Source organism: Delphinus delphis, chromosome X (assembly GCF_949987515.2).
Source record: "Delphinus delphis chromosome X, mDelDel1.2, whole genome shotgun sequence".
Classification (NCBI taxonomy): domain Eukaryota; kingdom Metazoa; phylum Chordata; class Mammalia; order Artiodactyla; family Delphinidae; genus Delphinus; species Delphinus delphis.
In genome coordinates this window covers 124,932,946-124,944,160 of record NC_082704.1, presented here as the reverse complement: position 1 = coordinate 124,944,160, position 11,215 = coordinate 124,932,946, and the positions used below count along the sequence as shown (strand labels likewise).

The 11,215-nt window shown below is 47.2% G+C and overlaps 1 protein-coding gene across 1 annotated transcript in view; it reads right to left on the bottom strand.

Moving 5' to 3' along the window:
* DHRSX (dehydrogenase/reductase X-linked) overlaps positions 1-11,215 on the bottom strand; it is a 191,974-nt gene that overhangs the window by 157,971 nt on the left and 22,788 nt on the right. Inside the window, exon 2 of the mRNA XM_060002556.1 lies at positions 882-989. Within this exon, the coding sequence (XP_059858539.1) occupies positions 882-989 (108 nt within the window). The remainder of the gene's footprint in view (positions 1-881; positions 990-11,215) is intronic.

Sequence of the window (11,215 nt, the reverse complement as noted above, 5' to 3'; positions counted from 1 at the left end):
TCCCCATATCCTTTTGTCCAGCTGATTTAAACGTCTGCCTCCAGCTGAATGGGAAGGTTCACATATGTAAAATTAGCTCACTTGAACCGTCTTCACTTTTCTAGCAGAAGAAAGTCCCTTCGTTTTCAAAGAGGATTTAGGGACCAAAATAAGCCATTAGAAAGTTTCAGAAAGAAGACGGGAAACACAGAGTTTCGGTTCAGAATCTGACATGCAGAAGCTGTTCAGGTTGTTGGGAGCTGAATCATGACATCGCAACGTTGTATGTTGAACCCTGACCCCCAGGACCTCAGAGTGTGGCCGTATTTGGACGTGGGGTCTTTAAAGAGGGGATGAAGCTAAAATGAGGTCCACCCACTAGGGTGGGCCCTGATCCCATAGGACTGGTGTCCTTATGAGAAGAGGAGATCAGGACACAGACACACACAGAGGGACGACCCTGGGAGGACACAGGGAGAAGACGGCCGTCTACACGGCAAGGAGAGAGGCCTCGGGAGGGACCAGCCCTGCCCACGCCTGGATCTCGGATTCCAGCCTCCAGGGCGGGGACAGGAAAAACGTTTGCTGTTTACTCCACCCAGTTTGTCCCATGATTTGTTAGGAGAGGTCTGGCAAACTAATTCACAGTTATTGTTGTTTACTGCAGTGAATCACACAGGGAAAAAAATATATGATCCACATCACAGCAGAACCTTGACTCCCGTCCAAAAAAAAAGCACAACACAATTTCCTGTCTCTTTCAGTTTCCGAGTATTCACCCTTACGCCTTCTGCCCTTGTTGGATCTGGAAGCCCATCAATATTTCCATACACGTAGGAGCAAGCAGCTGCGTATCTCCCGCTCGCTCTAAGATACGAGGAGTTGTGGAAGTGAATCATCACCTATGATGACGTGCATGCCCAGTCTGGCCAGATGCTTCGCTGTCGCATATCCAATGCCATCAGTCCCGCCGGTCACTATAGCAACACGCTCGAGTTGTCGGGGGAAAACTGCAGGAGAAAAGAAAAAGAAACCGAGGTGAAGGTTTAGCGGCAGAGCACACACTGATGAGAATGAAGTCGCAGAAGAGGGCGTGAGGCCAACGGGAGCTGCGGTTGGATATTTGTGGGTTTGCTCTTCTGAATATTCCTACAGGCTCGGGACGCACGAGTCCCATACAGTGCAATTGCCCTGAATGAGGACAGCCTGGTAAAGCCACCTGATAAATCCTTGCTCGGTCCCCGACGATACCTTTGCGGGAATTAACGCCACCAAAATGATCTGCAGAGAGCTCCAGAGAGCGTCTATCGTTGACGGCTGTGGGCGAGAGTCCTGGGTTAATCCTCTCGGACCATGTTGGTTGTGCTGTAAAGTGTAGGTTTTACACTCGTATGCATTTTCTCAAATGTAGTTAGGAAACTGCTTGTTACGGAGGGACGGTCCCGTTTTCTACAAAGTCTGAAGACCACATGAGAATACAGAGTATCTCATAAAAACGGAGAACATGATGACTCCTTTAACCATGTACCTTTGCATGAACCTACACATATGCAAAACATATGAGAATATATGTCTATGTGATGGTGTAAGATTGACTGTTTCTACTCACACACAGAGAGAACAGACTCGTGGTGGCCCATGGGGCAGGGATTGGGGGAGGGATGGATTGGGAGTTTGGGGTTAGCAGATACAAACTATTATATATAGAATGCATAAACAACAAGTCCTACTGTGGAGCACAGGGAACTATATTCAATATCCTGGGATAAACCATCATGGAAAAGAATATGGAAAAGAATGCATATGTATGTATAACGGAATCACTTTGTTGTAGAACGGAAATAAACACATTGTAAATCAACTATACGTCAATAAAATAAATAAACTTTACTGTGTCTAAATAAAATCTTAAACTACCCAAAGTGTCAATAACATGTTATTATACAAGATGAAATAATGCTTTACTAAAGGTCAGACTTCTCTTTTCGACTCCATTTTAAAATTGTACTGTGCAATGTGTGACCAAAATAAAAAGGGTGTATTGTGATGTAAAAATAAAAAAGAAGAAAGAAAGAAAGAGAGAGGGAGGGAGGAAGGAAGGATAACGTGTAGGTTTTATTATTCTTCAAGTATGGGGTGAGGCCAACAGGTCAGGAGACGATCGATATTGAAAAGACGGATGACCACTCACAGTTCCCAAGAGGAGGGGGCGCAACACACCATGCAGGGTTACACGGGGAAGCACCAGGGTCGGTCAGGAGGCAGAGGGAAAGGGGGAAACCAGATGAGAGCCCTGCAGGAAGGAACAGGTGAGCAGGGTTAGGAGGGGCTGGTGTGAATAATTTCATCAGGTCCTGGCTGCGGGGACTGTCCTTGTTGTCTGGTACCTGCCCTGGGGGGGCATGAGGGCAGGTGGATGGTGGCCCCGAGTATGGGAGCCCCTTAGAGCAGGGGGTGGGGTGTGCATCTGCAAGTATTTGAGAAGCACGTTTACAGCTCAGTTACTTGCTATCCGTAGGAACTGGCTAGTCCTAGGAGCTAAAGCTCCTATAGGACCAAGGTGGCAAAGATGAATTCTGTATTTTCCCTGTCTCCTTTATTTCACTTTTTTTACACGTTTTTTATTGAAGTAGAGTTGCTATACAATATTTTATAAGTTTCAGGTGTACAACATAGTGATTCACAATATCTTAAGGTTCTACCCCATTTATAGTTATTATTAAATATTGGCTGTATTCCCTGTGCTATACAATATATCCTTGTAGCTTTTTTTTTTTTTTTGACCGTGCCACACAGCATGCGGGATCTTAGTTCCCCGACCAGGGATGGAACCCATGCACCCTGCAGTGGAAGTGTGGAGTCTTATCCACTGGATGGCCAGGGAAGTCCCAGTAGCTTACTTATTTCATACACAGCAGTTTGTATCTCTTAATCCCCTACCCCTATCTCTCCCTTCCCCCCTTGCCTCCCCCACTGGTAATCACTAGTTTGTTGTCTAGAAAAGATAAACTATTTTTTTTGCTCTGCGGCACATGGGATCTTCCCGGACCGGGGCACGAACCTGTGTCCCCTGCATCGGCAGGCAGACTCTCCACCACTGTGCCACCAGGGAAGCCCGAGAAGATAAACTTTTTAATAAATGGTGTGGGGACATCTCAAAAGACCTCTGAAAACAGAGGAAATGAGATCCATACCTCCCAGGACACATCAAAATGAACTCCAAGAGGAAAAAAGCTAAACAATGAAAATATTCAAAGAAAGCAGGGACAAATTTATTCTCAACCTCAGAGTAGGAAATGCCTTCCTAATTCTAACTCGATATTGAGAAGAATAAATAGACCAATTTCACTCCTAAAAAAAGTGTACACAGTTTAAAAAAAAAAAACCAAAAACACCATAAGGACTTGCCTGGCAGTCCAGTGGTTAAGAGTCCACGCTCCCAATGCAGGGGGCGCGGGTTCCATCCCTGTCTGGGAACTAAGACCCCACAAGCCACGAGGCGTGGCCAAAAAGAAAGAAAGAGAAAAAAAATCCTACCAAAAAATTAAAATTAAAACAACACCATAAGCAAAGTCACATTCAAAGGGCTATTTTCCGAGTATGTAAAGAGTTCTTAAGAATCAAGAAGAAGAAGAAAAAAAAAAACTCTACAGAGAAGAAGGGCAAAAGCATGTGTTGATATAAAAACATACTGAGGGCTTCCCTGGTGGCACGGTGGTTGGGAGTCCGCCTGCCGATGCAGGGGACACGGGTTCGTGCCCCGGTCCGGGAGGATCCCACATGCCGTGGAGCGGCTGGTCTCGTGAGCCATGGCCGCTGAGCCTGTGCGTCCGGAGCCTGTGCTCCGCAATGGGAGGGGCCACGGCAGTGAGAGGCCCGCGGACCACAAAAAAAAACATACTGAAATGGCCCTTAAAAACACATGCCCAAGTTTACACCTAATAAGAGAAATGTTAATAGTTAACGAAAACTGCTAGATACCATGACACCCATCAGGTTGGCGAAGTTCAAAGACTTCAACAGACTCATTTCTCTCACCTACAGCGTGGGTAGGAGTGCAAAACAGCACAGTCCCCATTGGGGGCAATTGGGTAATATCTAGTGCAATTACATGTGCTTCTATCGTTTGATCTCGAAAAATCACTTCTAGGAATCTGCCATGGAGAGACAAGGCCGGTTGCCAACGTAAAGCCAAGGTTCCTCAGGGCAGCACCTGTCTCTCCGTAAAGAAGGATGGATAAACCCCCTGCCATACCTGCATACAGTGGGGCATCCTCCATCCCTACAACGGGGTATCCTAACCCATCCTGGGTCTCCACCATCACACAAGGGACACTGAGCAGCCCTGAGCGGGCCAAGCTCAAGTGATAATTCTACCTGTTGGCCAGGAGTCAGGTTTGATCCACTTGTTAGAAAATCCTTCCAATAAGTGGGGACAACCTGTTGTCCAGCGCTGCAGTAAGGCGTTGCTGCCGGTAACATGAAGCAACAACCCTACAAAGAAAAGCCCCGAAAGGGATGCAGGGTCAGCGATATCTTCCGGGAGGCGCGGAGGACCGCCACTCCTCCGCCACGCCCGGGGACTACTCCACATCGCCACGTCCATCAGAAAGAGCACGTCCTTCGCAGAAACCCCAAATGAGTCCTTCGGGCGCCCCACAAAGTTCCCAGACACCCAGGCTTGATTCTACTAAAGGGATTCCAACCGCGTGCGGGTTTAGTTCCTGGGCAGGTGAGCCGGATTAATAAAAATGCTCTTTTCCTAGGCTCCCGGCGTTTACAGAGAAGGGTTCCAGCACCGCGCTGCAGGCCGGGGAGCCTTAGGGAGGACCCAACTCAACTTTTCTTGTCCCCCTGGCATGCACCTGTCCCTCCTGAAAATGCAGACCAACAGCTGCTGAATGCGTGTGGGGCACTGTGCTACGCCGACCGTGCGCCGTTAGCACAGGTGCACGCTGGGGTCTTGGGCTGGAGGCGACACCTTACAGCTCCCGGTGTTACACAGAAGAGGCAACGGACGGGGAAGTCCCCAGTGGTCCAGTGGTCAGGACTTGGGGCTCTCGCTGCCAGGGGCCTGGGTTCAGTCCCTGGTCAGGGAACTAAGATCCCGCAAGCCACGCGGCAGGGCGAAAAAGAAGACAAAAACCAAAGGACGACCACAGAAGCCTCGTCGGCAGCCTGAACTTTCATCTCAAAGCGAGGTTACGGGGGAAACTGAACAGTTAAGACCAAGTAGAATACAACACTGGTCCCCAAACTTTCGCAACCTGCAACACACTTGCTGCCCAGGAGTTTTTTCACACCACTGCTAAGGAAAAGAAAAAGAAATAAAAATCTATGTGTAAAATATATTCTTATATAAATATAAATGAAATGTTTGTTCCTATTTAGATATTTATAAATAGTATCTATGCTATAGTCTTATTCTAGGTAAAATTATGTTTCTATATCTCAAAGGTTACATATTTTACATATTAATTTTAATATATTTAAATATGTTTAACATATTTAATACATAAAAAATATTTAATAATGTAAAACAAGTAAAAAAGATAATAGCAAATAGGATGTATTATTTAATGATAAGAGACAATATGAAAATAAATGATACTTTTATTTTAACATAAATATTTGTCAATATAAGTAATATTTATGAATATTAAATATTTTATATTTATAATGTTTACATATTATACTATGCAAATATTTATGTTATACATGTTTATATTTATTTATAATGTTCACATTACTTGTAAGATTTATAAATTATATAATATTTATATATTACATAAATATTTATAATATTTATAAATATATTTATTTTATATTTATATTCACATATTTTATTTTCTATTTTATTTATGTAAAAATGATAGTCATATATATATGCAACTAGAGATCATCATACTAAGTGAAGTAAGTCAGAAAAGGAAAGACAAATACCATATGATCTCACTTATATGTGGAATCTAAAATATGGCACAAATGAACCTATCTACAAAGCAGAAACAGGGCTTCCCTGGTGGCGCAGTGGTTGAGAGTCCGCCTGCCGATGCAGGGGACACGGGTTCGTGCCCCGGTCCGGCAAGATCCCACATGCCGCGGAGCGGCTGCACCCGTGAGCCATGGCCACTGAGCCTGCGCGTCCGGAGCCTGTGCTCCGCCACGGGAGAGGCCACAGCAGTGAGAGGACCGCATACCGCAAAAAAACAAACAAACAAAAAGCAGAAACAGACTTACAGACATAGAAAACAAACTTATGGTTACCAAAGGGGAAAGGGAGGGATAAATTAGGAGTTTGGGATTAACATACACACTACTATATATAAAATAAACAACAAGGACCTACTGGATAGCACAAGAAACTCTACTCAATATTCTGTAATAACCTATATGGGAAAAGAATCTGAAAAGGAACATATATATAAATAACAAGTATCAATATTATATATGTTATATAATATATATAAAATAACTTTGCTGTACACCTGAAACTAACACAACATAGTAAATCAACTACACTTTGAAAAAATAATAAAAAATTAAATTAAATTTTAAAATAAAGAACAAAGGTCCTTAATTCTCTTGGTCCCTCCCACCAGAATTGAAAAGAACAGAGAGAGAGTTTCTGTTTCCCTGTCAAGGAGGGTTCCAAACAAACCCCTCGGTCCACACCCAGAAAGGAATGGAATACTTCATTAAAAAGAAAGGTCAGGACTTCCCTGGTGGCGCAGTGGTTAAGAATCCGCCTGCCAATGCAGGGGACACGGGTTCGAGCCCTGGTCCGGGAAGATCCCACATGCCGTGGAGCAACTAAGCCTGTGCGCCACAACTACTGAGCCTGCACTCTAGAGCCCACGCGCCACAACTACCGAAGCCCGCGTGCCTAGAGCCCGTTTTCCGCAACAAGAGAAGCCACCGCAATGAGAAGCCCGCACACTGCAATGAAGAGTAGCCGCCGCTCGCCACAACTAGAGAAAGCCCGCGTGCAGCAACGAAGACCCGACGCAGCCAAAAATAAATAATAAATAAATTTATTTTTTTAAAAAAGACATGTCAAGTGAAAAGATCCGCTGTAGACACGCTTCCGTCAGCACCTGCAACATCTGAAAATCTCGCCTCTACCCCCACGTCTATTGCTGAGAAGTGGCCACGGGAAAACCCAGCGAAGGCATTAATACCCCCTCCGACATGAGTAAGGTCTACAGTTTCCACCTTGCAGGCGGACAGCACTCAGAGGACTCTGAATTGGGCGTAGGGCATTGGCCAGAAGAAGCGAGAGATGCCCAGGAGAGAGGCTGCCCCTCCCGGATCCCGGAGGCTAGTCTTTGCATCTGCGTCACCTGCATCCTGGGATTGCAGAGGGGTCCACGTGATTCAACCAGCCGTGGGAGGCCAGGCAGCAAAGGAGGAAATTGGCAGGAGCACGCCAGGGAGGCTGGGCGGAGGAATGGCCGGGCGGAAGGCACCGGATGTGAGGTCAAGGGAATCATTCCTCTAACGTGTGTTGAGAACGAGACCACCGCCCTGATGCTGGGCACCCAGGCCGGACGTGGGCCAGTCCCCACCTGTCCCGGAGAGCTGACTTCCAAAGCAAGAAGCTGACTCGCCCACCCAGAAACAGTCCAAGTGTCAGGCTGTCGAATCCCAGTGGCCTGCCTGGTATGGGAGGTGCGTCTCCCTCTGGCTTTAGCTGAGAGAAGAATCCTATCACACGTGCTCCCTGGTTGCATGGCCGTCACAGCTCCTGGGATAATCTTACGTGTCGAACTGGCTGGGCCACGGGGTCTAGATATGTGGTCAGACATTATTCTGGGTGTTTCCGTGACAGTGTTTTATTGGATGAGATGAACATTTAAATCAAGGGGCTTTGAGGAAAGCAGGCTGCCCTCTCTGGTGTGGGTGGGCCTCGTCTAATCCGTTGACGGCCTCAATAGAACAAAGGCTGAGATTCTCCAAGGAGGAGGGAATTCTGCTTCCTGACGGCCTTTAGACTCAAACTGCAAGTCTTCCATGGGCTTCCAGCCTGCCGGCCCACTCTGAAGATTTAGGACCTGCTAGACCCCATAATTACATGAGCCAATTCCTTAAAATGAATCTCTCCATAGATAGATACATAGATAGATAGATATCAACAGACAGATACAGGATAACTTGAAAGATGATATAGATGATAGCTTGAAAGATGATAGAAAGATACGTAGATCGATAGATAAAGATGGTTGGACACATACATACATAGATGATAGATTGATAGACGATAGATAAATGACAGATAACAGATGGATATAAACAGACGGGGAATACATAAATGGATAGTTCAGGTAGGTAGATGACAGATACACAGATACATATATAGTTAAAAAGATAGAGACAGAGATATAATTTACGACAAGCAATGAGCAGTTTTTGGTTTAAGTACAGCCCATGCAATACCCGGGACATGCTTACACTGCATGTGCGTTATTTATCTTCCATCCAAGCTGACGGCGTTTCTGCTGAGATGGGGGACGTTTCAGCCAACAACTGTCCAGGCACATCCTGGGTGGTCTCTGCAGAGCACACGTCCTCATTTTGTCAGCCTATAGGGAACGTCTGCCCCAGGTCCCTCTCCTTGGCGTGTCGATGGCCGTCTTCTCTGTGTCCTCCCAGGGTCCTGCTTCTCAGCATCTCTGTGTCCACACTTCCCCTTTTTTCTAGGCCCCCAGTCCTGCTGGCTGCGCCCTCACCCAAGTGACCTCACCGTAAGTTGCTCATCTGCAGAGACCCTATTTCCAAATAAGATTACAGTACGGGGTGGGGGTGGGGGAGGAGGCGTGATTCAAACCCTAACCAGGGGCGTACACCTGCACACACACGTACCTCCACGCGAGGACACACCAGCCTGGCTGGAGGGAGCTCCCTAGGAGGGCAGGTGACCCGGGCCCTCTCTGCCCCCCTTATCTCCCCGACACGGGTCAGCTGCAATGCACATTCCTTCCACACTTCCCCCGGAAATCTAGCTGCAAACAGCTCCACGGGATCCCCGTACATCACCTCCACCGCCACCCTCTCCTCCCCACACCGTGCACGGCTTTGATCCTGGGTTCAACACCAACTCCGACCTGTCAGCTCCTGTCCGACAGACGTCAGAGAAAGCGCTCTGCCAACTCCAATGTAAGCTTATCCCAAGCGCACCGGCCGGGCCTGGGACCCGTGTGGTGACTGGGACCCGTGTCGCCAGCTGCCCCGTCCCAGATGGGTACCTACAAGCCGCACCACGACAAGGCTCTCGCCTGCTCCTTTCCTCCCAAAGCCACTCAGCTCCACAGCCTCTGGGTCCAACGCTGCAGCACGAAGCTACTCGCCCCTGGATTTGTTTCTGGGTCACCACGCACCGCAAGAAGAAAGGCAACTGAGATCTTGGCACCACGCACCGCAAGAAGAAAGGCAACTGAGATCCTGGCAAACGGCACGATGTTTGCAGGGTGCCGGGAGAGAGGTCCCTTCCAGACTATGTTTAGAACGCTCTCCGCTCTTGGTTCTGTTTGAAGCGTCTAACTTGGAGTGCTGACCTCATGCCTCGGTGATGGCCAGCGCTTGGGAAAAATGGCAAAACGACAGCTCTCTGTACACCGAGCTCACTGCACATTAGAGCCAGCTCCAAGGGTAACGGAGAAGAACACATCTGACTCCACATTAGGTCTGTTTCTTTTACTGTAACTTTTGTATTCTTTCGCTTTGAGTTCAGAGTAACGGAGAAGAACACATCTGACTCCACATTAGGTCTGTTTCTTTTACTGTAACTTTTGTATTCTTTCGCTTTGAGTTCAGAATGTTGCCCATCGCCTGAAATATACAGGATAGTCCTTTCTCAAGGCTCTGACCTTTAAGGGTGGAACGCCTTTCCATTCATAGAGAGAGAAAAAGTTGCACAACAGAGAATAACATTGGTTTTCTTGAGGGTTAACAGGAACACTGTGACCTGACTTTCGTGGACAAAGGATTCCCGCACCAAGAAGTCTGCAATAACCACCCACACCCTTCCTTCACCTTCCCATTAAAAATGCTTTGCTGAAACCCTTCGGGGAGTTCGGGGGTTTGGGGGCACATGCCACAGTCTCCTTGCAGGACCCTGCCATAAACCTTTCTCTGCTCGAAACTCCGACGACTCGGCTTGTTTGGCCTCACGGGTGCCTCACCCGAACTTGTACCCTCCCAAAAAAAGAGAAAAAGGAAATGAACAAGGATTTAACTGATACTGAATAAAATACAGGTATGTAACAGGATGTTGGAACTCCCTCCTCCTTAAAGAAAATAAAAGCAAAGGAAGTTAGTAGGTTTCATCAATAAGAACAGCTCGGTCCCATCCAGGATGGCAACGCCCCCGTTTGCACATTCAGTCAATTTTCCACCGAGACTGTATCTTTTAGGAGGTGAGTTGGAGGGGGTCTAGAGTGGACGTGCATGTCCCCTACGTAGCAATTCTACTTCTAAGAATTTCATGCCACAGACATACTCCCACAGGTCTGCAGAGACACAGGAACAAAAATATTCACTGCAGCCTTGTTCGTAAAAGAAAGATCTTTAGTGTGACTGTCATTTCACAGGTGTTATTCAAAAGAAAGGCACAGTGTTCTAGCAACAAGGTGGGTGGATCTCCGGGGAATTATGCCGAGTGGGGAGAAAAAGAGCCGTTTCAAAAGGGTTCCATTGTGTATGCCTCCATTTCTATGACAGTCTTGAAGTGACAGCATTATAGAGCACAGATTAGTGGCTGCCGGGGTGAAGGACGGGGAGGGGCGTTGGTGTGGGAAGGAGATGGGCCACACCAGGGATCTTGGGGTCACAGAACTGCCCTGTGTCTTGACCGTGATGGTGGATTCTCAAAGCCACCCATGCAACAGGATTGTACACACACGAGCGAATACAAGTTAGAACAGGGAAATCTGAGAGCACTGCATCGCACCCAAGTCTACATCTAGGCTGGGATGTGGTACGGCCGTGCTGCAAGCGGGTAGCCCTGGGAGAAAAACAGGTAAACTGTTGCTCCACTTCATTCCTCACAACTGCACGTGAACCTACAATTATCTCAAAGCAGGAACTGGTATTTTCGGCCATGCCACACGTCTTGCGGGATCCTAGCTCCCCGACCAGGGACTGAACCCAGGCCCTCAGCAGTGAGAGCGCCGAGTCCTATAACCACTGGACCGCCAGGGAATTCCCAGGAACTTTTTTTAAAAAGTCTACACTAATG